General features: G+C 37.5%; 1 protein-coding gene across 2 annotated transcripts; it reads left to right on the forward strand.

The window, feature by feature from the left end:
- LOC105170897 (CCR4-NOT transcription complex subunit 1) lies at positions 1780-25807 on the forward strand. Of its 2 annotated transcripts, none has more exons than XM_011091822.2 (51): positions 1780-2022; positions 4666-4963; positions 5115-5343; positions 5436-5775; positions 5877-5990; positions 6098-6226; positions 6347-6532; positions 6621-6815; positions 7219-7356; positions 7587-7706; positions 7785-8035; positions 8506-8618; positions 9767-9861; positions 9946-10182; positions 11012-11215; positions 11319-11397; positions 11533-11600; positions 13714-13859; positions 14054-14162; positions 14247-14393; positions 14537-14584; positions 14653-14781; positions 14876-15115; positions 15186-15317; positions 15405-15490; positions 15568-15673; positions 15777-15872; positions 16008-16160; positions 17624-17806; positions 17893-18128; positions 18211-18334; positions 18413-18538; positions 18691-18735; positions 18872-18949; positions 19026-19142; positions 20001-20127; positions 20202-20302; positions 20376-20510; positions 20637-20720; positions 21836-21982; positions 22060-22188; positions 22311-22358; positions 22437-22583; positions 22747-22808; positions 23158-23311; positions 23399-23590; positions 23667-23771; positions 23965-24099; positions 24382-24612; positions 25064-25165; positions 25243-25807. In XM_011091822.2, the coding sequence occupies exons 1-51, from the start codon at positions 1924-1926 to the stop codon at positions 25390-25392; spliced, it is 7245 nt and encodes a 2414-aa protein (XP_011090124.1). In that variant the 5' UTR covers positions 1780-1923; the 3' UTR covers positions 25393-25807. The 2 variants fall into 2 exon arrangements, with proteins under 2 accessions (XP_011090124.1, XP_011090133.1); XM_011091831.2 differs by having other exon boundaries at positions 8515-8618.

Raw genomic sequence — 26425 nt, forward strand, 5'->3', positions numbered from 1 at the left:
GTTCTTTGTGGACAAATCTCCTGAGTGAAAATCTGAGTGGTTTGAGTAGTCCTCTGTAGACTGAGCCTTTAGTGATTTTTTGGGATTAGCAATCGTAAGAGGTTTGGCCTTGGTGGTTGTGGATTTCCTTCTACCGGATTTGGCCACTAAGCCAATCGTTTGTTTCGGTTCTTATTTTTTCTTTTATTGTTTTGTTAGATCTATAATTAATCATATATATTTTTGTAATCTTAGTTTGTATTAAGGGGTTTCGTAACCCACGATTTTCTATAATAGTTAATTAAGGTTGGATTATTTGCACTCACTACTGGTGGATTCTTCCATTAAAACACTCACACCCAACAATAAAATTTTAATTTTGGTACGAATTTCTTTTAAGGTAAAACTATTTCGGTTTGGGTGCATAAAGAATTTGATAGGAATCCCTAACATGATTCAAGTTAAAACAAAAGTATACATTGTGACACACAAACTCCTATGCAAATGACCAAAATATTGAGAAATATATTTAAAAGTCTCTTTGCCCTCAACTTAGTTGGAATGTTCAGTTTAATGACATGTGAGCAAATGCTACTGCTCATGCTCTTGCGTAATATACACACTACTCGAATTGGAATGATTTTTAATATTTCTGGTTGTATTTTGCATGCTTTGAACCTAAAATCTTGAATAGTTTTTTTATTTATTTTTTAATATTTATTTTTGAATCAACAAGATTTTTTTACCTACTAATGGAGTTAATTAATTAATAACTATAAAGAAGGTCTTGATGGGGGAAAAAGAGAAACTAAGCCCAAACTCGATGAAAAGAACAAAACAAAATATCAACTATGTTGCACCATTAACACATATTTTTTCAAAAATATATATCCAACATAAAATATGAGAGGAAATAAACACACACATTCCGAGAAAACCATATACTTTGATGGAATAGCAAAAGAAAACATCTAAGAGGTCAGCTAATAAATAATAGGATTCATTACACTTAAATCCCCTAAAAATATAAAACTATACTTTTCCATAAAAAGTTCAAGATTATACTTATGCTTCTTAAAAAAATTTATTATTTACACCTAACCCTCTTTCATTTGGGTTTAGAGAAGTAAAAAAAATATATAAATTTTTAATTTTACTACTAAATAATATTTTCATGCAATAATTTTGGAACTATAGGAGAAAAGATATAGTGATTTTAACCTCAATCATATCAAGATACCCTCTCTATGTTATTTGCACTAGCCCAAGGCTTTCTTTTATAAGTTAGTCCCCGTTAATTTTAGAATCTCTTCGACCCTTGTGGTGCGGCTGAAATTCGATACTCATTACATATATACTTCAATCTCTATATATATACCCTTATAAATACAAAAATATATATGAAAATGAAAAATAAGTGACAAAATTAAAAATTTATGTACTTTTTTATTGATGATATCATTTTCCATCAAAACTCTAACGGAAGGGAGTTAGGTATAAACGAGAATTTTTTGAAAGGGGTGCAAGTATAATTTTAAAATTCTTTTGATAATTAAAAGTGGTCCAAGTGTAATTAACCCTAAATAATAAGCATTTTAGGATGCATAGAGTGAGCTTTTATTAGTTGGTTGCAATTTGCAAACAACACACGAATATTGAGTCAATTGTGAATTTCTGAATACTTATGGGCCAAAATAGTGAAGTCCTTCAAGACGCCAGTCCAGATTCCGTTCACCCGACGACGTGGGTCGGGTTACTGACTCCGACCCAAATAAATACCCACGCCTAGCCCCCACCAAATGCCCACTCACTCGACTCTATCGCTATTGGATACTCTCATCTTTCCCAACTTCTGTAATTTTCTTGCATTCCGCAAACCCTAGCAATTCTCTCAATTTGCTGGAACACTTAAAGACAACAGAAAAATCAAGATCTCGATCGAAGATGATTCCGTTCTCCTCCAAGATTTCCAGTCAGGTTCGGTTTTTGCTCCAAAGCTTGAATGACTCCAATTCCGATTCGGTCTTCCAAGAACTCTGCAAGGTACGCTGCATTAATTTGAGATGTCTACATTCTTTTCATTTTTAGTTCGTACTTGTATGTCTCTTGGTTTTCTTTGTCTTGTTTTACCATGTCTTTACTTTTTTTTATTTGGGATTGACTGATGATCTTGGAGTTTACTGTAAAACCCTAAGTCTTCATCGTGACTACTGGGGTCTGTGCGGGTTTTTTGCAAGGCACTGACTTTGTGCTTGTTTTGACATGAATGTTCCGTTCAAGGTTTGGATATTTGTGTTTATGTTGGGAGGATTAGTTCCAGTTTTAGAGGGCTTTCGTTTGTATTGGAGGGAACAATATGTCATAAATGGTTCACTTGCGACCATGTAAGAAATTTTAAAATTTCTAAGCCAGCTTTTCTATAAACTATTCTTTTCCGGTACCCTGTATTATTTTTCAGTCATTATTAGTCATGGACGAACTGCAGATCATCACAATGAGGTGTAAGCTGGTGATGATTTGTTTTGTACAATCATCTTGTTTCATTTAATTCAAGCAGAATAAAAGGAAAAAAGTACTGGACATTTTCAGGAGTGCCTAATGCTTTCTAAGAATTCTATTTAATACTGTGTTTGATTTTGATATGCCAAACTGCAGAACCCAATGAACTTCTGGCTTACTATCACCTGTAAATAGATGATATGTATTTGTCTTAATTGCTTGTTATAGCTTATGCGATTATGTACATCTATTAGAATCATGTAGGCTTCTTATTTACCTACAGAATAGGCTATAGTTTCTTAAATTAGGATGCTGCTTCCCTTCCTCTCGATTATGCAAGACAACTACTCTTTTGGACATTTCAACTTTTGGGTTCTCCCTGCACCGTATAGTCTATTCCACTGCTTAAAGCTAAAATGTATTAAGATTATATACTAGGTTTTTATTTCTTTGTTTCAGGTATTAGAAAACTATGATCAGGTGGATGCTGAAAACTAAGAGGATATTTTCTTTTGGTTTATCAATTGCTCAATGCACCAAATTTTCCTGGCATGCCCAGAGAGCCTCTAAATGACTCTATCCAGAAGCTTCTTTGTCCCTTGTTTTCAATTAGTAGTAGTAGCTAATTGGAAGTCCAAATGAAGTTGACTATCAACAGATCTTTGCAATTACATTTGCTGAGAGGCTATTTTTTCCTCTTTTACTTGGTGTCTCCTACTTCTTTCTTTCTGTCTTTGGGTATTGTTGACAATGAACAGTTATTAATGGTTTCTCTAACTGCCACTGCTGATGTTTCAATTATTTTTACGAATCCTACTTCTTGGAACTTTGCAACCCAACTTTTGTTGGTATACCTTAAATCTTTTTTATGCATAGGTCTATTTTTCCTACTGGACCTTACATAGAATTATAATTATTCAACCTTGAAGTGCATGGATCCACTGTTAAATTTTGCATCTGTTTCTCGTAGTGGTGATGAAATTGAGTATTTTCTCACGAGGACTTTTGTCTGTGAGGCTTTGTGGTGATCTTGGTGGAGTTAATCTGTTGGATTTTGGTAACAATTTAGCTAACCTTAATGCTTTTGTAATTGCTATAACAATTGCATGTATAAATTATAACATATGTCTGTGCTGGCCACCGTTCTGATGCTTCTGCACTTTTTTAATTATACTGTTACTGTAGTCAATCTTATTTAGGTTTGGGAGCAACTTGGGGCAGAACATGGTATCATGCAAACTGTAGGAATGGGCATTAGTGTAACTCTTCATCATGAGCTGGATTGACTACTTCATAGAGGTTTTCAGTTTGTATGTTATTCAATGAAATGTAGCTGAAAAAAGTGAAAATAATAAAATATACCTCCTGGAATCAAAACACGAGGGGAAAAACGTCTTAAGTTGTTATGAACCATGAAAAACCTATGGTTGCTTCCAAAATTGAGTTGGCTTGTCATATATAAGCATGTTGTCTGACCTGACAGATTCTGGCCTTTGGGCTTCCAATTTTTGACTTTGTTGTATGCATTTAATCTCAAGTAGCCATGTGTTGCAGTTAAGATTTGGTTTAGATGCTTTGAATTTTTTTTTTAAAAAAAAACATTTAGCCTTGCATTATTAACTATGAAATCTGGAAACCTATGATTCCTCCATCCGAGGGATGGAGGGGTTTATTAAGGTAGATGGAACAATAAGAACAATGTTGTTATCATTGGTGAACTGGTTGATGTGGAGGCATGACAATTTGCACTAAAAGATGAGAATCAACCTCAACCTTTAACTTCTGACACTGGAGTGTGTGTGCCCCTTACCTTTTGTACAGAGTTGAATGAAGGTCCTGTTCTAACACATGTACTTTTGGGAGGAAATTTGGAGTTAAATGACCCACCGTTTTCTACATTCATTTGGTGCCTTCATTGATTGGCAACTGCTTTATTCGTCTTTATATGCTGGTGCACTGGCATACTTAGTACTCTTAGATCTTTTGAAGTTCTTGGTTGAGGCTTTAGACACAGATCACGTGGGCATTTATTGCCCTATTATCTTTTTTGGCCCTTCTGGTGATATTTGCCTGGAAGATAACGGTTATATATCTGCAATTGTGTATCCTGCTCAGATTACTGATTATGGTGGTAAGTCTGTTATGAGTTCAATGCTTATTATGTATGTATCATGTTTCATCTGACAGTGCACGGCGCATGGAATGGAGGGAAGCATATTACTGCTGCAAACTTGTTTGGATCACCTCAATATTTATGGCAAGGATTTGAAGAATGTGAAGCTGCATCCCGTATATTCTTCAATATTCAAACATATCTTGGATAAACCTAATTTTAGTACAGTGTTTAGTGAGTCGCTGAGCACTGTAGCGATAAATGAAGAATTACTGCAGAGTCTTTCTGGAGCATTACAATTGGGGGTGTCCGAAAAAATTGGAATTGGTCTTGCTTTGTCCAGTTCAGAAAATCATGATATTAGAATGTGTGGTTAGTGCGTCTCTCCTTGGAAACGTGATCTATAAGATCAAAACATTATGATTCCTAGCTAAAATCAATTAAGTTATTCAATATCTTGCTGGAATTTTGCCGCTTCACGATGGTTATCTCAACCTGTACATTTCTCGTTGATTGTTTATAGGAAAGAATTTCTGCATGGGTCAGATTGCTGAATTGTGTGCCAATCCCGTGGTTTTTGAGTCTACTGAGCTAATTCAGCAAATTCTCATGTTTCTTAATCGATCTGAAGGCCTCTCCAAGCATGTAGATTCATTCATGCAAATGTTGTCTCTCGTACAATTGAAGGAGGGAGCCAAATTTATCTTAGCTCCTTTTCTTCCTGATGAACAACGTGAAGATAACTTCTTCAGGTATACGGAAATTCATGATTCATAATTTCCTTCACTACTGATTGCATAGACTAAACTCATTTTCTACTTTTTTCTTGTGTTATTTACTGCAGGCACATAGATTTGTTAAACGAGGGTGTTGAAGATGATTTTGATGCCATTTTAGCTGAAATGGAGAAGGAAATTAGCATGGCTGATGTGATGAGTGAATTAGGATATGGGTGCACTGTCAATGTGTCTCAGTGCAAAGAAATGTTGTCGCTATTCTTGCCGCTTTCTGATGCCACAATAGCGAAGATAATTGGTACAATTGCCAGAACTTATTCAGGCCTTGATGATAACCAAACTGTCTTTGCCACATTCCGCTCTGCTCTTGGTGGTAATAGCATTATGGATTTACCACCTGTGGATTCCTGGGATGGAGAGGTCCTTGTAGATTCAATCAAACAGCTTGTAAGACTTACATTCTTGCTTAAATAATACATGTTTCGCATGAGCAATGTGAATGTGTATTAATTCATTGCTTTGCTTTTGGTTTGATTATTTTGTTTCAGTCTCCTGGAATTAACTGGATAAATGTCATGGAGAAGCTGGATCATGAGGGTTTTTATATACCTAATGAGGCTGCATTTTCCTTTTTTATGTTTGTTTATAAACATGCATGCCAGGTATGCCTTGGCTCTTTAACTTGATGATCTTCGTTCATGTTAGGCCTGTAAATAATCAATCAATGCTATTTTGTATTAATTCCAACATGTGAGATCTGATTTTTCAGGATGCATTTCCTCTCCATGCTATTTGTGGCTCTGTATGGAACAACATCGAGGGTCAGCTGTCTTTTCTAAAACATGCGGTCTCAGTGTCACCTGAAGTATTTACATTTGCTCATTCTGAGAGGCAACTGGTACATTTTCTGTTAGCATCAAGTTATGGTTAAATTTCAGTGACTGCTTTGGGGCATCTATTTCTTTGTTACTAAGACATACTATCCATGGAAGAGTATAGTAACTGTTTTCTTGTACAGTCCTTTGATGATGCTGTGATCGGAGATACATTTCAACAAGTAAATTATGCCTGGTCATGCCGTGACCTACTGGAGGTGTTGTGCCAGATATCTGAGAGGGGACATGCAAGTGCTGTGCGATCTCTGCTTGAATATCCTCTCACTCACTGCCCTGAAGTTTTACTTCTTGGGATGGCCCATGTGAATGTACTGATCTTAGATATGATCTATGATCTTTTTATTATGCTTTTTCCATATGGCCTCTTGTTTAGTAACGTTTGTGGATGACATGCAGACTGCATACAACCTCATCCAGAATGAAGTGGCTTCTGCTCTTATTCCCATGGCATTAAAAAATGTTTCTGGGAACAGTTTAATACTCAATCTGTGGCATGTCAATCGAAGCATGTTGTTGCGGGGACTTATAGATGCAGTGCATCTTGACCAGGACAACATTTCTAGGATTTTGGATGTTTGCCAGGAATTAAAGGTCTGACTTCTTGCTGAACTTAACTGTACCCTTCTGCATTTGGTAATAAATTAGAGCTGATCCTGCACGGTTCATGGCTAGTCTTTTATTCTAGGAAAAGTCATATTTGTACATGGGAAAGATCATTAAATTGCTCTAAGGTGCTTTTAACCCGCCCCAAGATTTTCTTCTGGAATAATCTAATTTGGGATCTCAGTTTCCTTACTTGGTTTTCTTCATATGTTTTATGTGATCATTTGTTATTTTTTTGGTTTATAAATAATGCTTCTTGACTGTAATGATTTGATGGTAGGAAAGGTTTAGTAACGCCTCGATACAAGGATTGATGGTTCAGTTTTATGGATATGTTTTTCATTATTGGTGAATCTTGTTTACTGATACAATTTGCTTGATGTTTTTACAGATTCTATCTCCAGTACTGGATATGATTCCTTTTCACTTTGGCATTCGCTTAGCTGCACTTGCTTCTAAGAAAGAGATCATGGACCTTGAAAATTGGTTGAGCACTCATCTTGTGACAAATAAAGATGCTTTCTATGAGGTAAACCTTTTCTGAAAGGACTTCTGCTACTCCTACACCCTGTCCCCCAACCGGAAAAAGCAAAAGAAAACCAAAACTGAATCCTCTGAAAGTATTTGCCACACGAACTTAATAATCTGCATGAGCTCTTTTGGCTGCCTGTCTCTTCTCGTCTTCACTGGAGTAATTTTCAACTCGTAAAGGATTGTGAGAAATTGCAATATGAAATTAAATCATCTTTATGCCTCCAGGAATGTCTCAGGTTTGTAAAGGATGTTCAGATTGGAGCTCAGGATGTTTCTGCTAATCGCTTTCATCCTCCCAGTCCTCTTTTGAATATTTATTTGGAAGCTTGTCCCACTGTCTTAAAGGTTTTACTTTGCCACTTAATTATTCAGAGTGCTCTGCACCTAAAGCACTATGCCTAACCTTTTAAAAATGTTATACAGGTTCTTCAGTCTCATGCTGGTGTTGTTTCCTCCAGTCTATTGGCCGAGGAAATGGAAAAGTTGGATGTCACTCATATGCGTGGTAATTCAAGAATTAAAAATGGCGGGGGTTCTGACTCAACTTCTGACAGTTATGCTGATGACATCGAGGCAGAATCTAATGCGTACTTCCATCAAATGTTTTCTGGTCAGCTGAGTATCGATGCTATGATTCAAATGCTTACTCGCTTCAAGGAAGCTTCAGATAAAAGGTAAATTTTTTAAGTTTCAAGGCTTTGTGTATAAGTTGATGCAAACCTCTCTTTCTCATTTAAACTTTGGGGTACAGAGACTTCACAATGTATGATAGTTTGTTGCCCAATATCCTGATGCGATCAAATGATAGTTGACTTTATATATATTGTTTTTTACCTGATCTAGCTGTCCTTAGTCCACGAATGTCTTTCGATTCCTTTATTAAACTTTTCCTCTGCACTGTTTACTTAATAATTTTTCCATAATAGTTTCATATTCAGGTGGAATATGTAGATCAGAAAAATAATTATCCGAAGAGTATTAGTTCAATGTCACTTGAAAATCCACTCTGGATAGAGCACTGATTTTTAATTTTGTAGATTGTTATGCTGCTGTTTCAGCCTCTTAGGGGCGGACCATTTTCTATGTTGCATCATTAGCATTTCAAATGCAATAATCATGAGGTCTTAGTTCAGAGATTTGTAAGTGTTGACAGGGAACAGTCAATTTTCGAGTGCATGATCGGTAATCTATTCGAGGAATACAAATTTTTCTCCAAGTACCCTGAAAGACAGCTGAGAATTGCTGCAGTTCTTTTTGGTAAGGTCTTATGTTGTAGTGGTCATAGTTTTGTCTGTTTCTACATATCTATTGTTTACTTCTTTATTCTCATGCTGGTATTTCCTAGCTGTTTATAACAGCAAGGGGAATGATCTTGGTGGTATGACCCTGTGGAAAACATAATTGAATGCTCCGGCCGGTTTGGTTGGTCTTAACATCAGATGCATGGTGATATATTCTATTTCCTGTTATCCACGAGATATCATCAATCCAAATGAATTCTTAGTGACTCTTAGTTTTGTGTTGCCCTCTTTCGTCAGTCATTCTTTCCTTTAAAGTTTATTTTGTTAATTTTTTCTTTCTTAAGTATAGAAGGAACCTGGATTCCTAAACTTGGGCTCTACTCTCTAGGTTTCTGACCTTTTATGGACTGTGTTAAAGATGGATTATCTTGTACTAGAGCACTTTATGAAGGAAGTTATCTCCAACTGAAGATCTTCTTAGTACATTATTATGTGAATAACAACACTCCTGCTTAATGCACTCTTAAGCGAGCCTGAAACTGCTTTTTGAAAGATTAAGATTTCATCATGTTATATCTCGTTGGTATGGTTTTCTTTTGTTGGAACCGCCTAATCATTATTAATCTAAGCTACAATGGTGACCTGAAGCTAGATCATTTTTCTAATTCTCCTGGGGCGATGCAGCAACTTAAGAATTGAGTAAGGTAGGTAGATTTTAGGAAAGCTCAACTAGTTGGGGATTAGGGCAGTTTCTGTACCGTAGAAATCAAGAGATAATATCTACACTGACTAGAGCCGGGAGAATGTGAAGAATAACAAGAAATATGCATTTTCAATAGTCAAGGGTTATTCTGTTGAATTGGGGCATGTGGTTGCAGTTATCCACTGTTAATGTAACTAGTAGTGGATGTTATACCAACTCCTGTGGCTGGTCCTCGAGTTTTTTCGGTGGAAGCCAATTTTCTGATTATGGTTGTTTAATATAGTCAAATGTGGCTTGATAGATCTTCGCATGCAATTGTGATCATACAAGGAACAAATTCAATTAAGTTCTCAATTTTGTTGGTTCTCCGAATCTTTATGTACCCAGTTAATTAGCTTAGTTTTGTTATGTTGATTCTGTTTCTAGTTTACCTATGCCGCAGTTGATGTTTCTGCTTTCAGGATCACTAATCAAGCATCAACTTGTAACTCATCTCACACTTGGTATTGCTTTGCGAGCTGTTTTAGATGCTTTGCGGAAACCTGCGGATTCAAAAGTTTGTACTTTTGTTCAGATTATGTTCAGTTCAATATATTATTGTTTTCCATGTTAATGTGACTGAGGGCTTTACAACATGCAGATGTTCTCTTTTGGGACTAAGGCACTGGAGCAGTTTGTGGACCGCCTTATTGAGTGGCCGCAGTACTGCAATCATATCTTGCAAATATCTCATTTGCGTGCTGCACATGCAGACCTGGTTGCATTTATTGAGAGAGCTCTTAACAGGATTTCAGCGGCCCATGCTGAACCTGATATTGTCCATAATGCCCCTTCAGATCATCATCATGGTCCTATCCAATCTGCTGTGAATATGGAGGTATTCTAATGTTTTATGTATGAATGTGTAAAGCAATTGAACTTATGCGGGGAACATGATGAAGCATCGTGTTGATAAGGTTTATAATATGCTAACTTGGACCTTCCCAAATAATTAGTTATGCTAAAGGCTTTTCCCATGTTAATCTGCTACTGGATAATTTTAGACAAACTAACTTTTGCCAGTATGGAATTGTCACTTCTCGTGCAACAGATGTATTGGGAGGTAGGTCTTCACAGTGAATTGCTTTTCAAACACTCACCTTTTTACAGTTATACTTTTCTTTTGTTGGTAAATGATAACTGGATCATGGTAGTTTTATCATGGATCTAATTCCATTCTAAATGAGATGCTTTCACTCTTGTGGCGATCGCCTTTACGATGACTAATTGTTTACTCTACTGACTTCTACTTGCTACAAAATTCCAAAAAATGCTTTATGATCGTGCAAAGTTAGGAGTTTTGATTTTGAGTTTGTTAACTTGCTGCATCGTGATGCAAACTTAGCTTCTAATGGTTAACTGTTGTAATGGCATCATTGCCCATGATAATGCACAAAACCTCAATGTTTTAGTTTAAAGCTGTCAATTTTTTTTCATTATTATTTTTTGTTATGTTTAATGTTGGCGCAACTAAATAATAACAAGCAACTGAAATCTGTTTTCCCGGGGGATTACAGAGTTAGTTACAGCTCTTGTATGTCCTATAGATTTTGCCTTCAGAATTGAAGGAATATTGGTTTGCCTTCTTTCAGATATCCTATTTAACTTCATATTCAAGTTTCCTTGTATTTGTTTTTTATGAGCACAATTACACCTTTTATTTTCAGGTCTCAGGCTCCTCCTTTTCTTTAATTGGACCTGGTAGTGCCCAGACTGGGCTGCTAGTTTCCTCTCCAATTCAACTTCCACAAAGGCCGACAAGTTCTCTAGATGATAGGAAAACCTCTCTGTCTAATTACATGAAGCCAGCACAATTCTCTGGAGGGCAGTCTGCTATTGCTCCTTCAAGTGATACAGCTGGCATACAGAAGGCAAGTAATAAAATATTCTGCTCAGAGCTACTGAGTAATGGGTGTCTATTTTCTCAATTCCTTTGTTTTTCTTGAGCTGATCTAAGTCAAAGTCAAAATGCAGTCGCACAGTGGAGTTGGTGTGCCATCACTACACTCTGCCTCTCCTGGTTTTCCACGTTCATCTCGAGCTACCTCAGCAAGTATTTCTCCCACTTTTGAGCATGCCCTATCTATTTTTTTCTCTCATTATTATGAATATCTGTTCTCTGTAGTGATCATCTCTCCTAGGCTTCTGTAGTTCGTGGATTTCAACAAGAGTTTATTCATGTTTACAGGGTTTGGTTCCGCTTTAAATATTGAAACGCTTGTTGCTGCAGCCGAGAGAAGAGAAACTCCCATAGAGGTGCTTGCTCTGAGCTGTTTTCTGTTTTATGGGTTCAGTACACCCTCCTTCTCTTTCCATTTCAGCTTTTATGCAGGCATGTTACATGGCATTTGCTGCTTGATTATGAACCTATATCTGTTGAATGGTCTTGAAAATTTGGTCAGACTCTGGTGCCCCTCGGTCCTAATTTATCTAGCCTCTCAATAGTCGGCTCATAGGATGGTTGCCATTCATTGTTCAACTTAAACCACATCGATTAACTTTGTTGCCCTTCTACTTTTCATTGAACGTGGGTTTGGCTTGTCTTGACAGTTTTGTGTTTAGACAAGAGTGTGCCATGAGTTTATCATCTTTGTTCTTTTGCATCATGCCTTAAGATCTTGAGGAATCCATAGATCAATTAAGGTAATGGACTCTCCTGAATATCCTTTGGATTGTGTTTGTTTGTAAAAAGATTGCTTGCATTTTAGCATAGTACATACTCTATAAAGCTATATGGTGCTGTATGCCTAATGTATGGCCTTCAAATGCACCAGAAGAAGAAGACTTGGTCTGAATTAAAAGTTGATGACCTGGTCTGGACCTTGTGGTCAAGGACTGAAGCGTGCCAATTGCCTCTTCCTTGTCTCCTCCTAACTGAGTTAAATAATTTGGTTTGCATTTCATTGTTCTGTTATCAGTTGTTCCATCCTTTTTGTAAAATCTAATGCTAGATAGGGATGTTTTCTTTTCTTTTTTGGGTGGTGATGGTGTTGGATTCATTATGCTTTAGTATCAATTTATCACGAGTATAAATCTAGTTATGTGAATATGATTATATGGATATGCAATACAACAGTTATCCAAAAGTGTAGAATACAGCTATGTTGCACACAAGTATAATACTATTTCCATCCTTAAAATAAATGCTTGTATTTCCGTGGAGCGTCTGAATAATCTCACTGGAAAATAGTGATGCCACACTATAAATTCTCAACTATTTTGAGGTAGAAAATGAAGATACTTGAGACTTTTAACTTTCTCAACATTTATCCAGAACCTTTCTAGTTGACTATGAGATGGGCAGAATATGAAACACTGACATCTTAAGAAAATATATTACATCAAATTAGAGTGCTACAGTGTTTAGCTAACCATATGTAGAACCATAGAAGTATATCTGACCAAACAATCTTTTGGCCATGAAATTCTTTATTTTTTGATTTTCCTAGTTGAGATGGTGTTGAGCCAATTGACATTTAACTTAATTTTCTCAGCCCTAAGGCTGACCCAACTATACTTGAAAACATGAGCATCGGTAAGTTTTTCTTCTTTGACTAGAGCTGTTTTTCCTTCCAACTCTGCTGCTGCTTAAGTTGCAGCTTTTGCTTGGCCTAGTGTTATCTGTCCTTTTGCTTGAATCAAGTCATTTTTTTCCTTGTTGCTCTGTTTTTCAACAGATAACTCTGTTTTTCATAAAATCTTTTTTATTGGCTTTGGCAAAAATTGTTGGGACTCATAACACGCCATATTTGACTGAATATCCACTCTCCAACTGGATGGAAAAGTTTGCCTTTTTGGCGCCAGAAATTTTTGCATTCACCTTCTACGATCGGAATCCTCTGGGTCTATCTGACCCTTTATGGTTGCCATGTCCAGCATGTGCTCAATACTGATGACTCTTCGGAACTGCTGGCACCCTTTTTTGGGGGTTTATCCACACTAGAAGTAGTTCATGGTATAACGCGAAAGTCTATGTGCCATTCTTTTGTTTGGCCTCATGAGGAATCTAAATCCTGCAGTCTTACTGAAGTAAACACAATGTGGTCTAGCAGTCATCACCATGCACTTGCTGTAAATGAGGTCTCCTTTTTCCTCAGAAAGCATATACAATGGACTTGTGTCTCTCTAGTGGCACTGATTGTGATGGTGAAATTTGTCACATGCTCTGTATGATGAAAGATGATATGCAGAATTTCTCTATTTGCCCTTGCCTGTATTTCATAAACTACCATCTTGCTTCAGCCTAATTAACTGTATGTTGTCTTGACATTCTCTTTAATCTCACTCATTGTATGCTGTCCTGTTGGTGATGCCATAATTTGTTCCTTTTGGTATCTGATTATTTTGTGGTATCTTCCTTTTTGAACAGGCTCCAGCATCAGAAATTCAGGATAAGATATCTTTTATTATCAATAACTTGTCTGCTGCTAATGTCGAGGCTAAAGCTAAAGAATTTACTGAAATCCTGAATGAGCAATACTATCCCTGGTTTGCTCAGTATATGGTTATGAAAAGGTGAGCATTTTCTATTTCATTTCTTTAGGTATGTACAATAGTTGTGTTAATGCAAAGTGTCTGGACTCTGGACCTTCTTTTCAAGCAGTTTATGCTTGGCTTCTCTGTCCATTTACCCTCTTTACTCCAGTTGTGTGGAAGAATGAAACAATTTGATATTCTGTTGTCTTGATTCTTCATGTCCTTGTTAACAGGGCAAGCATTGAGACGAATTTTCACGATTTGTACTTGAAGTTCCTTGATAAAGTAAATTTGAAGGCTTTGAACAAAGAGATTGTTCAAGCTACTTATGAGAACTGCAAGGTCTGAATAGCCCCTAACCACTTTATTCCTTCAATTTTAATACCATTATCAGTATAATATACCTGCATCCATACTACTTTTCAGGTTCTCTTAGGATCAGAACTTATAAAGTCCAGCGTGGAAGAACGTTCATTGCTGAAAAACTTGGGAAGCTGGCTTGGGAAGATTACAATTGGCAAAAATCAAGTTCTAAGGGCACGGGAGATAGATCCCAAATCTCTTATTATAGAGGTATCGTTCCTTTTCTATTCTGGATCATTTCAGTATTTATTGACTCCCACTCTCTGACTCTTTCATGTCTTTGATTGTTTAGTCCTTCTTTACTTGAAGTTGCTAATTCTAGTCATTTACATTGTTTTGCTATGTTCTTGCAGGCGTATGAGAAGGGACTCATGATAGCTGTTATTCCTTTTACCTCTAAGGTACGGTTCTATGGTTTTCAGTACATAAGATGATGTTGTGTTTTATTTACCTTGTGCGCTTGTTCCAGATTCTCGAACCATGTTCAAACAGTCTTGCATATCAACCCCCTAACCCTTGGACCATGGGTATTCTTGGATTGCTTGCTGAGATTTATGCAATGCCCAATTTAAAGATGAATCTCAAATTTGAGATTGAGGTAATTCTATATAAACAGATCTCTGATGATTTACCCGAGAGACTGACTGCTAAAATGTAGGTTTTTTTCACATTTCCATTTCCTTTTCCTTCAGGTCCTGTTCAAGAACCTTGGTGTTGACCTTAAGGAAGTAACACCAACTTCTCTTCTGAAGGACAGAGTTCGGGAGGTTGAAGGTAACCCTGATTTTTCGAATAAAGACGTTGGATCTTCACAGCCACCAATAGTGAATGAGGTAAAGTCTGGAATAATATCCACACTAAACCAAGTTGAGGTACCCCTTGATGTTGCCGCTCCTCCACATGCTGGTGGCCATTCACGAATAGTATCTCAGGTTAGTGTTGCATTATTTCTGTTTTAAGCGAATAATCATTTTTGAGGTTAATATGTGGTTTTGGGATCAGTATGGTGCGCCTCTTCATCATTCATCTGGAACTTTGACGGAGGATGAGAAGTTGGTAAGCTTGGGATTTTCTGATCAACTTCCTTCTGCACCAGGCCTTCTACAGGGGCAGACGCAGTTTTCAGTTAATCAGGTCTGTTAATATTTTCACTTGTGTTTGCTTCAATTGCTAGGAGCAAATATTGATCGCCCGGATCCCTGTTTTGGTTATGTTTTGCAGCTTCCTGTGCCAGCGGCCAATATTGAACAACAAGTTGTTGTCAACAAAAAGCTTCAGGCTTATGGACTGCACTTGCATTTCCAGAGGTTCGAATCAGTAAATTAAATTTGCCATTTTATTTTGTAACATGTAACTGGCATTTTCAAGTTATTTGTTTGTTCAGTGTACTGCCGATCGCCATGGATAGAGCTGTTAAAGAGATAGTGTCCAGTATTGTGCAACGAAGTGTTTCTATAGCTACTCAGACAACTAAGGAACTTGTTTTGAAGGTTTTCTTTTCCTGATTCTTGATTATCACCAGTTCATAAGACCATATTTCATGAAGTGTATGGCAGACAAGATTTCTAAAGAGGTTATTTGTTTAAATGGCAGGATTATGCCATGGAACCAGATGAGACCCTTATACGGAATGCAGCACATTTGATGGTTGCAAGGTTGGCAGGGAGTCTAGCTCATGTAACCTGCAAGGTAGAGATAACACTGTCATATTCGTCGTATTTTACTATTTGCTGGAATCACATTTGTGTATAATTTTCTGAATTATTGGTGCTCTCTTGCTAAATTTCTGTCTTCTACTGAGGAGGTTTTTCTGGTCATTTTTAGGAACCTTTACGAGGTTCAATATCAGGCCAGCTTAGGAGTTCACTTCAGGGCTTGAGTATATCTAGTGAACTTCTCGAACAAGCTGTTCAACTTGTGACTAATGACAATCTGGACCTTGGTTGCGTGTTGATTGAACAAGCTGCAACAGAGAAGGTACTTACAACCAATCCACTAGACAAGCATTTGTAATTATCCACAAATTTGAAAGGAGAAACCATAACCGATACTATAAAAATTATGGTATTCTAACTTAATGTTGCTTTACCTTGTCCATATGGTGTTTGCTGTGATCTTCGAAACTCAAAATTCTGAGTCCTGTAATGGGTGGAGTTCCCTTCTTTTGCATCTGAAGTGATAGAATAAGTAATTCTTGAATTTTCTTGTTCCTTCTGAGAGAGAAACTATGTGAAGCTTTTGAAATGTTAAATTGTATTCTGAAATAGTGTGTAGGGGTATGCATGTCTTCTGTTTCATTTCTTCAGAATGCTATATGTTGCTGGTCCTTTTCTCCAATGGAACTAGAAAACAAGGAAAACTTTTTTCCTTGGTTTTGGTGCTATATAGAGAGGCATATTTCTGGAATTTTCTCCTAGTCTCTGCTTTTTGTATCGAATTATAAATGATTGTCATATTTTTTCTCTGTCTTCCTTTTATAAACATAAAGGGCGACTGTACTACTTGTATGGTGTAAGGTACCTATATTGGTACAATGAACAACTACTTTTGAGGTCTATTATATGTCCTTTTTTTTATCTTATGTCACATATAAAAAACTTGAGAACCGAGAACATCCTTTTCTTTTTGTATGATCCTCTGCTCTTCTTTACCTTCTCATTTTCAAATTTTGTAAAATTTATTGCTTAGCTTAATGGTCTTATTCCTGTGATTTCAGAGACAGTCTGACATCATGATTTTTAAATTGTCTATATGGATTAACGTCATAATTGTTTGAGGCATTTGTGGGCAATCATCTTATGAAATATTTGAGTGATCTCATGTTAAGCTCTTGATCTTGTGGTCAAAGGTCCTTCTGAAAGTTTATTTTAGTGGAAGTGTACGCATGTGTTTGTTAAGCATGCCAAATACTTTAAGCACACCATTCCATGTCTAGAAGTTGCCTTTGAGTTTTCAATAATTTGGGTTCCTTTTACTTGTAATATTCAGTACTTTTATTTTCATGAGCAACCTGAAGTTTATGTTTTCTAATATGAAGCTTTTGCTGATGCTTAGCATACATCCTTGGTTGATGCAGTTGAATGCTTAACACGGTTGAATGAACCATGCTTGTTCTGACTTGATGTCAGTGTCTCATATCAGACTATATCAGTTTGTCTCTAAATTTGCTTTGTCGCTAACATGAGAAAGCTCTCTTCTACATGCATAAAGGGGTCTGGGTAGTAGGAATATATCAGCATTTTATACATGGATGCAGGCGGATGCATTTTTAAAGTTGCTCCATGTATAGATATTTTCTCTGTCAAAAGGGTATTTTGCTTAAATAGAACAGTAGGTATACCCAGGCATTGATATACATTTTGGTAGTCGTGAGTGCTTTTATTTCGTTTTCTGTGGCTTGGAGCTGACTCTCTCTGCTGTCGCAATTTTTGTGTTTACAGGCAGTTCAAACCATTGATGGAGAAATTGCACAACAACTTTCTATCAGGAGAAAGCATAGAGAAAGTGTCGGTCCCACATTTTATGATGCCAGCCTGTATGCACAAGGTCAAATGGGTGTCCTTCCGGAGGCTCTTCGTCCCAAACCTGGTCACCTGTCACATTCCCAACAGCGAGTTTATGAGGTGGACACATTCCTCTGAATATCTTATCAAGCTGATTTATATACTCAGTGTATCTCAATGCCTTCTCTTGCTGTTTTCTATTGTAGGATTTTGCTCGGTTTCCAGGGCAGAACCGCTCCAGCCAAAGCTCAAATGCTGTGCCTGTTGGCCCTTCCGCTTCATCTGCCGTTGGTGGTTTGTCTCGGCAATTTGCATCTGCATCTGGCCAAATAAGCCCAAGCGTCTACTCATCTGGCCTTGTAAACACTGGACTTGGTGCTGTTCCCCAGACTTTGGAGATTAGTTCTGACGAGATAGACTCTGTTGGAGCCCAGATTCCTAGGTTCTGCTAATTTCTGTTTTTTGGTTCTTTTTGTGATTTATCTTTCTAAAATGTGTCTGATATAACAATCCCGATATGTCAGTGTGTCCTCAACACAAATTGCAATAGGCGATGGTCCACAGACTCTTGAAAGTGATACCATTGCTTCATTTCCTCCTGCTTCAACTCCTGATCTACAAGTGATGGAGCCTTCTAACTCTGTAAAAGTGAGCAACTTCTGTATGAAAATTTTGGTGTCTTTGTCACGGGCAGATACTTATTGATGTTGCACTTCATCACTACAGGAATCTGGAACTGCTGCACAGCCTATTAATTCAGCTTTGGCTTCTGAGCGTCCTGGAAGCAATGTCTTGGAGCCTTTGCTCACAACAGGCGATGCGCTGGATAAGTACCAAACTATTTCAGAGAAGGTTTACTTAATATCTATATTCCTTGCATCTAGTGTGTTACAGTCTGATGACTTTCACTTGCTAATCATGCGAACACTTGATGTCCAAGTGATTTGGGAGATGTTCGTATGCGTTATTGGTTTATTAACAAATTCATATCAATTTTCTTTCAGCTCGAAAATCTATTGAGTAATGATGCTAAGGAGGCTGAAATTCAGGTAAACCTCAACAGCGGCGCCACTCTCTCACATACACACATTTGCTTTCAATTCCACTATCTGTTCCAGAAGATTCCAGTTCCTTCCTTTGAATGTATGAGATGCTATATCATACTTTCAGTATGGTCTCTTTCAGGGAGTTATTGCTGAGGTCCCTGCAGTCATCCTCAGGTGTATTAGCAGAGATGAGGCTGCTTTGGCTGTGGCTCAAAAGGTGATGATTATTCCCCATATTGTTTGCTTGATGTCCTAAAATAATTATCTTAACCAGTATTCCTGGAATGTTCCAGGTCTTCAAGGGCTTGTATGAAAATGCATCAAACAGCGCCCATGTTGATGCCCATCTTGCAATCCTGGCTGCCATCCGTGATGTCAGCAAGCTTGTAGTTAAGGAGCTCACTAGTTGGGTATGTCCAGTTAACTTAATCAAGGCTCATACTGTCCTCCATTGCAAGTATTTTCTATGCGTTTATTTGATTATTAACTAGCTGGAAGTGTTTTTTTCCCAAAAAGCAGAAAAAAAATAATTTGGCTCTTGAAGTGACTTATAGGTTCTCTTGATAATATTTTGGCAATATGGTTTGGCTTTGAAAGTGGTCTATTTGGTGACAGTACCCTCTCTATACACTGGGATCTGTAATTGCAGTTTGCATGTTTTAACTTTATTGGGAAAGGTGTACCTTACGTTGCAAACCAGTTGCATTCTCAAATAGGACCTTATGGATGTAATTGCAGTTTGCTTGGCTTTATATTATATGCTCGATTGAATATTATTTAGGACTCCAAAGCCATGATCTTTTAACTAAAGCTGGTATCCATATGCTGCTATCTTGATTGAAACTTCCAATTCTGTTTCTTTCCGTCGTTTTGAATTTTTTTATTGTTCTTTCTGGAGACATAGTTTCATTCGAGGTTTGGGTAAATCATCACATTGCAGCAATTTGTAGTTCTGCTACCTAGCTCTGATCGTGAGCTTGATGATACGAATGTGAAACATGGAATGATCACTTCGATTTTTCTCTTTAAAGTCTCTGAGAATGCGCAGCGAGGTGGTTCTGATTTAAATCAAAATTGATCTGATATGTGTCTCTTAGTCTCTCCAATAATGAAAGGGTATAATAAAATTTCCATTCTTTCGGGAATGCTGAAAGATATGTAAATGAAATGCATTGCATCTTAACTTTCACCTTTCTATACTTGTCCACCAACTTGCCTGATCACAATCAAGTTGTAGCTGTTTACTTCTCTTTTATTGTGCTTGGCAGGTGATATACTCTGAGGAGGATAGGAAATTTAATAAAGATATTACTATTGGTCTTATCCGAAGTGAATTATTAAACCTTGCGGAGTATAATGTTCATATGGCAAAGCTTCTTGACGCAGGAAGAAACAGTATGTATCAGAGATGCTTGATTCCATTTGTTGAAGAAGAGAAATTAATAGAGTTCACTGTCTATAACTTGCAGAGGCTGCAACGGAGTTTGTCATTTCACTTATCCAAACATTGGTCATCAACGATTCTAAAGTGATATCAGAACTACATAATCTCGTTGATGCTCTGGCGAAGGCAGGACCTTGCTCGATTTGTCTCATATACCACATTTTTATTTTTCAAGATTCTGATAATCTGTTTTCTTCAGCTCGCTGCGAGACCTGGATCTCCAGAATCATTACAACAGCTGGTTGAAATTGCCAAGAATCCTGCTAGTGCTGCAACTTTGTCTCCTGTAGCTGTTGGGAAAGAGGATAATACGAGAACCTCCAGAGACAAAAAGGTTTTTGATTGGTTTCTTCCTTTCTGTGTCTCTGTGTGTGTGTATGTATCTTCATATTTTGTTTGGGCTCCCTGTTGGATCTTTATCAATATTTGATGTCTGTATCTTAATTTTGGGCTTAAACAGGCTACCGTGCTTCCTGGAGCAAGCAGGGAAGACTACACTGCCACGGAGTTGGTGGATTCCGATCCTGCTGGTTTTCATGAGCAGGTGCTGATCTAATTTGCCCCTTTAATGATGGATTTATGGTACTCGGGACTTCTAGTTTTCATGACACCAGTGATCTTGTCACCGACTCTGCTGCTGTAAATAGCAGCAGAATGGTGGTATATAATATCTGTCTGAGCTTAACTAACCAATTTTGTGTATGCTGTGGTCTGGCAATGGTTGTGTCTTTGAATGGGCGTACATTGAGTCCAAATTCGGTACTCTCTTGATGCATTGAAAAGCTGGTTATTTTTGGAGCTATTGCTTGAACCTGGGATCACTAATGATGAAATAGCATAAAGTCTTGTGTATGTATGTCTGTGTCTAAGTGAGTGTGCTTGTGTATGTGTGTGTCTGGGCTTGTTTGTCTGCTTACAACTTGCACATGCTAGATTGTGCCTACATGCGTGCTTACAACTCAGACAGAAGTAATTCTTGTAGTTATATTAATATGTGGACCAAGATTTGGGTCGTGCCGTTTCCTGTTTGTGCTCTTCCTAGGGATGGGGAGACTTGGAAGTCCACTGTCCTGACTTCCATAGTTTCTCCAAGCTATTTGTCATGTTGCCTTTTAAATTCTATTGCTTCTTGCAAAGTGGTATCTTGGCCTTCATGCTTCCCGAGCTTTTTTGTTTTCATTTTTCTTTTTGGTTTTTACCACTCTACTATTTAAACACCAAAATTGTGTTTTTTACCGATTTCTAATATTCCTTTGTCTAAAAAAAGTAATTGTGATGTCCACAACTGCTCAAATAAAAACCTACGTATTTAGTCAAAGTAGGATCCACATAAGTAAAATTCGGTGTGATGTCCTACAGATAATTTCTCAACTCAACATAGTCTTTCTGATCAGACCTTAGGGAGTAATGGGACAATTAATTTCATAGTATTACCGCATTATGTTCAGAGACATTTTCATTTTCACACAAATATCAATTGAATGAAAATGCTGTTCGCAAAGTTGTTTGAGATTCTAACTTGTGCATAGACTTTTCCAAAAGAGAATTCAATGCTAGCTCAGTTTATGAAACTTTTGTGGTAGTGATGAAGGCTCAACCTTCAACATTTTCTCATCATATTATAATTCTTCTTTCCCTTTTATTATGCTATGCACTTAGGTTTCTGTGCTATTTGCTGAATGGTACCAAATATGTGAACTCCCTGGAGCAAATGATGCTGCTTGCGCTCGTTTTGTCTTGCACTTGCAACAAAGAGGCCTGCTTAAAGGGGATGAAATATCGGATCGGTTTTTTCGCAGGATCATGGTGAAGTTCTGCTATTTTTATATGCTATATATTGTTGACTCTAGAATTTCGAAGTTCATCGTGGTGTTCTTCTTCAGGAACTTTCTGTGTCACATTGTGTTTCTTCTGAGGTGATGAATTCTAGCCCGTCCCCATCACATCAAGGGCAGCCACTATCATTCCTTGCTATTGATATCTGCGCGAAGTTGGTCTTCTCAATTCTGAAGGTGCGCATCACTTATTGGCCTTTCTGAAATTAAGTTTTATTTCGTAGGTTGTGCTCTCTTTCGTATTTCATTCTCTTGATTGTCCACTATTTGTGTTTGACTCTCTGCCTCCGAACTTCCAGTTTTGCCCCGTAGATCAGGGATCCAATAAACTCTCTCTTCTTCCCAAGGTATGAATTACATTTTGGAAGCCTCGATAATTTATGTTCTGTTTTGGGTTTTAATATGTTCTAACATATTCTCTTCAGGTTCTTGCTGTAACAGTGAAGTTTATTCAAAAGGATGCAGAGGAAAAAAGGACATCCTTTAACCCCAGGCCATTTTTTAGGCTGTTTGTTAATTGGCTGCTTGATTTGTGTTCCTTGGATCCTGTATTCGATGGTGCAAATTTTCAGGTATGCTTCTGTGGCATTCGGTTGAGGACTTATTTTGTTCATATGTTTACTCTAATTTGTTTTTTTTTTCTTTTGGTCTCTGTTACTGGTCAAGGGTTCATTTCAATATTTAGGTTCTTTGGCTATTCCTTATCTTGAATCAACTTTATGTTAAACCTTCCAGGTGTTGACTGCTCTAGCAAATTCCTTCCATGCTATTCAGCCTCTCAAAGTTCCAGGATTCAGGTTTGCCTGCTTGACTAATAATATACTATAGTAGTACATCTTCACCTAGACTCGGTATCTGCGTGTGTTCTACACATACATGCTATACATATGCTATACATAGATCGTAGTACATATGCTATATATATGCCTGGTATGAAATAATTTCTTTTTGTAAATATTGCTGGTCTTTTATATTTATGGCCTATTTGCAATATGTTATAGCTCCTGGTTCTTTCTTATTGGGGTTTATATTTGGTAGATAATTTAGCTGATATTTTAAGACAAAGATGATATTACTATATCATTACTATTGAAGCTACGAGATTGGAGTTTCCGGGTCATGACTAACTTAGCTAGTTGTTTTCAGCTTTGCCTGGCTAGAGTTGGTTAGTCATCGAAGTTTCATGCCAAAATTACTCACAGCAAATGCACAGAAGGGCTGGCCCTATTTCCAAAGATTGCTTGTAGACTTGTTCCAGTTCATGGAGCCATTCCTGAGGAATGCAGAACTTGGCGAGCCGGTTTGTCTCAACTTTTTGAATAATTTCCATGTATTTGCCTGCTGATTTTAATGCAATTTGTCCTTACCTCTGCAAATCTGTATTTAGGTTCATTTTCTCTATAAAGGAACGCTCAGGGTGTTGTTGGTGCTGCTCCATGATTTTCCAGAGTTCCTTTGTGATTATCATTTCAGTTTTTGTGATGTCATTCCTCCAAGTTGCATACAGATGCGAAATATAATCCTTAGTGCATTTCCTCGCAATATGAGGCTACCAGATCCTTCTACTCCCAACTTGAAGGTCCATACATAAAATTAAATTTTAATTATCTGTTTGGCCTGTAAGATTAAATTCTGAGTTTATGTCAATATTCCAGATTGATCTGCTGGCAGAAATTAGTCAATCACCAAGAATCCTATCTGAGGTTGATGCAGCGCTTAAAACAAAGCAGATCAAGAGTGATGTGGACGAGTATCTCAAGGTAAGCACACGAAAGGAACCAAAATAATCATTTTTGGGAGGTGAATAATGGCGAAAAAATCTGTTTGTCTTGTGGGGGAAGGAAAGGGTCTGAAAGTATTGTGTTCATTTTTCAGTCTAAACCAGTGGTTCTCAGAATTTTCTTGGTGTCAATCTCATGTTATACCCTTTGCTTGTGTTAATCTATGCTACAGACAAGGCAACAGGGGTCCTCTTTTCTTGCTGAGTTGAAGCAAAAGCTTCTGCTTTCTCCAACTGATGCAGCTCGTGCTGGGACTCGTTACAATGTTCCTCTCATTAACTCCCTTGTGCTTTATGTTGGGATGCAGGTATCCATTCCTTGCTTCCAGTGCGCTGATTTAATAACTTACAGAGTAATAATTAGGGAATTTTGCCTAATATTAGTGGATGCTATGACAACTCTTTTTGTCCATATCAGCATTAATTTCTTTATTGTTATGACTTTACACATAGCAAACAGGATCGAATAAACCAACCAAAGTTACGTTTCTCCCTTAGCGTGTTCCTATATTTCGTTTGCACCAGCAGTAATATGTTTGTTGTGTTGGTATTTAGATGTTCAAATCAAATCCTTGTGAAATTTTGTGTAGGCCATTCAGCAGCTACAAGCAAGGGCCCCATCTCATTCACAATCCATGGCTAGTATGACTGCATTTTTGGTGAGCGCTGCTTTAGACATTTTTCAGACATTGATAATGGATCTGGACACAGAGGGTCGCTACCTATTCTTGAATGCTGTTGCCAACCAATTACGTTATCCAAACAACCACACGCATTACTTCTCTTTCATTCTTCTCTACCTGTTTGCTGAGTCAAACCAGGTGTGTATGGCTTCTTTGTATAATTTGATCTGGTAAAAATATCATTTACTCTATATGCCATCTAAATTTGTATTAGCAAACCGTCACCTGCTGTAGCTGGTGTCATATAGATTCTTTTCCATTTTTACAATTGAAAGCCATAACGGGCCCTTTACATGGCATGCATAAATTTATCAACAAAGAAACAACTACAATGAGTATATCTTGCAGTTAAACAGACATAATTACTGAGAACCACACTGTAGTGAGCTTGCATTTTAACAGATGACCATCTGTTCGAGGTGTTAGCGTCTCTTTTATTTACCTCCTCCATAAATGAATCCTATTTGCTCTGCATCCGGTGCATAAATTCTTAGAGATCATCCTGGTTTTTGTCAGTATTACAAGCTATACATTCAATTTTTCATCTGACCTTGCAATGGCCTTTTCTGGTTTGATCTATTGCAAGCAGGAAATGATCCAGGAGCAAATCACCCGAGTCCTATTGGAACGCCTGATTGTTAATAGGCCTCATCCTTGGGGACTTCTGATCACATTTATTGAGCTAATCAAGGTGATATTTGTTGCTCCATACCAGGTTATTTTGCTGTCAACTCTTCCTCATTTTTCTACACGTTCTGTCTGTAACAGAATCCTAGGTACAACTTCTGGAGTCGGAGTTTCACTAGGTGTGCACCGGAGATTGAGAAGCTATTTGAATCAGTCTCAAGGTCTTGTGGTGGCCCGAAACCTGTGGACGACAGTGTAGTATCTGGTGGAATACCAGACAATATGCATTAATATGTGTAGTAGGCTTCTGCAGAAACGATCTTAAAACTGTAGAGATGTAAATGTAGATATTCACTGTTTACTATTTTTCATACTGTATACTAATTACAATCTGAATGACTTAGTAATAACTCGATTTAAATTTTGGCATCAATACTACAAAACATCCAGTCTATGGAGTGCAAGAATGACACATCAACATGTATGAACTTTGATGGCTGTTGTGGGGTACGTGTGAGAATACTAGCTCTGCAAATGCTCACAGTTTGATGCTGTTGCGGGATATGTTCTGAAGATTCTGGTTACACTAGGTTCGTTATGGTCTGCTCCTCTGTTGCTCAGTCCAGCGTTGGTAGTTAACTTCCGGTTGTCTGTGTCGATCCTGTATTAATATATTGAAGTTGTATTTATGAACTTGTTGAGAGTTTGAGGCTTTTGTTACGTATGACAAAGTATGCATAGATTGAAGAAGCATTCAGGATGAGAAAAAGTATTGAAGGCAGCTGATTACACGTTAATTTTACCAGCTATAAGTGCGTGACTCCAATTTCGGGAAACGGTTCCTTATAAGATAGACAAAAATATCTTCTGTTAAAAGAGTATCCTAGGACAGAATGCAGCTCTAAGGTAATTGATCACGCATTTGTTCTAAACGCGTGAAAGCTCTGGTGATTTTCAAAAATTCAATTCTCACATCAGGGGTGGCTACTACCACAGTCCGACATGCTGAAACCGAGGAAAAGTGGTCACCTGCTGAAACACACCCATGTCACGGAGTACTAATATTTAAGTAGTTCTATTTTGTGGATGATCAGATTCATACGAACTCAAGTGCAGAGGCCCACACTGCCAATCTGATCATCTTCTGTGGACATCGAAGATGAGGTCTTATTAGGGATAATTACATTCCCTTTTAAAGTTTATTGTAATTATATATAAATTCTTATAGTTAAAAACTTATATGACGCCGTGAGGTTTACTTTCATGACTCCTCCAACAAGCAATGTTCTCAATCAAAATTCACAGAATTTTGATTTATCCTTCT

The sequence above is a fragment of the Sesamum indicum genome, linkage group LG1, assembly GCF_000512975.1.
Source record: "Sesamum indicum cultivar Zhongzhi No. 13 linkage group LG1, S_indicum_v1.0, whole genome shotgun sequence".
NCBI lineage: Eukaryota > Viridiplantae > Streptophyta > Magnoliopsida > Lamiales > Pedaliaceae > Sesamum > Sesamum indicum.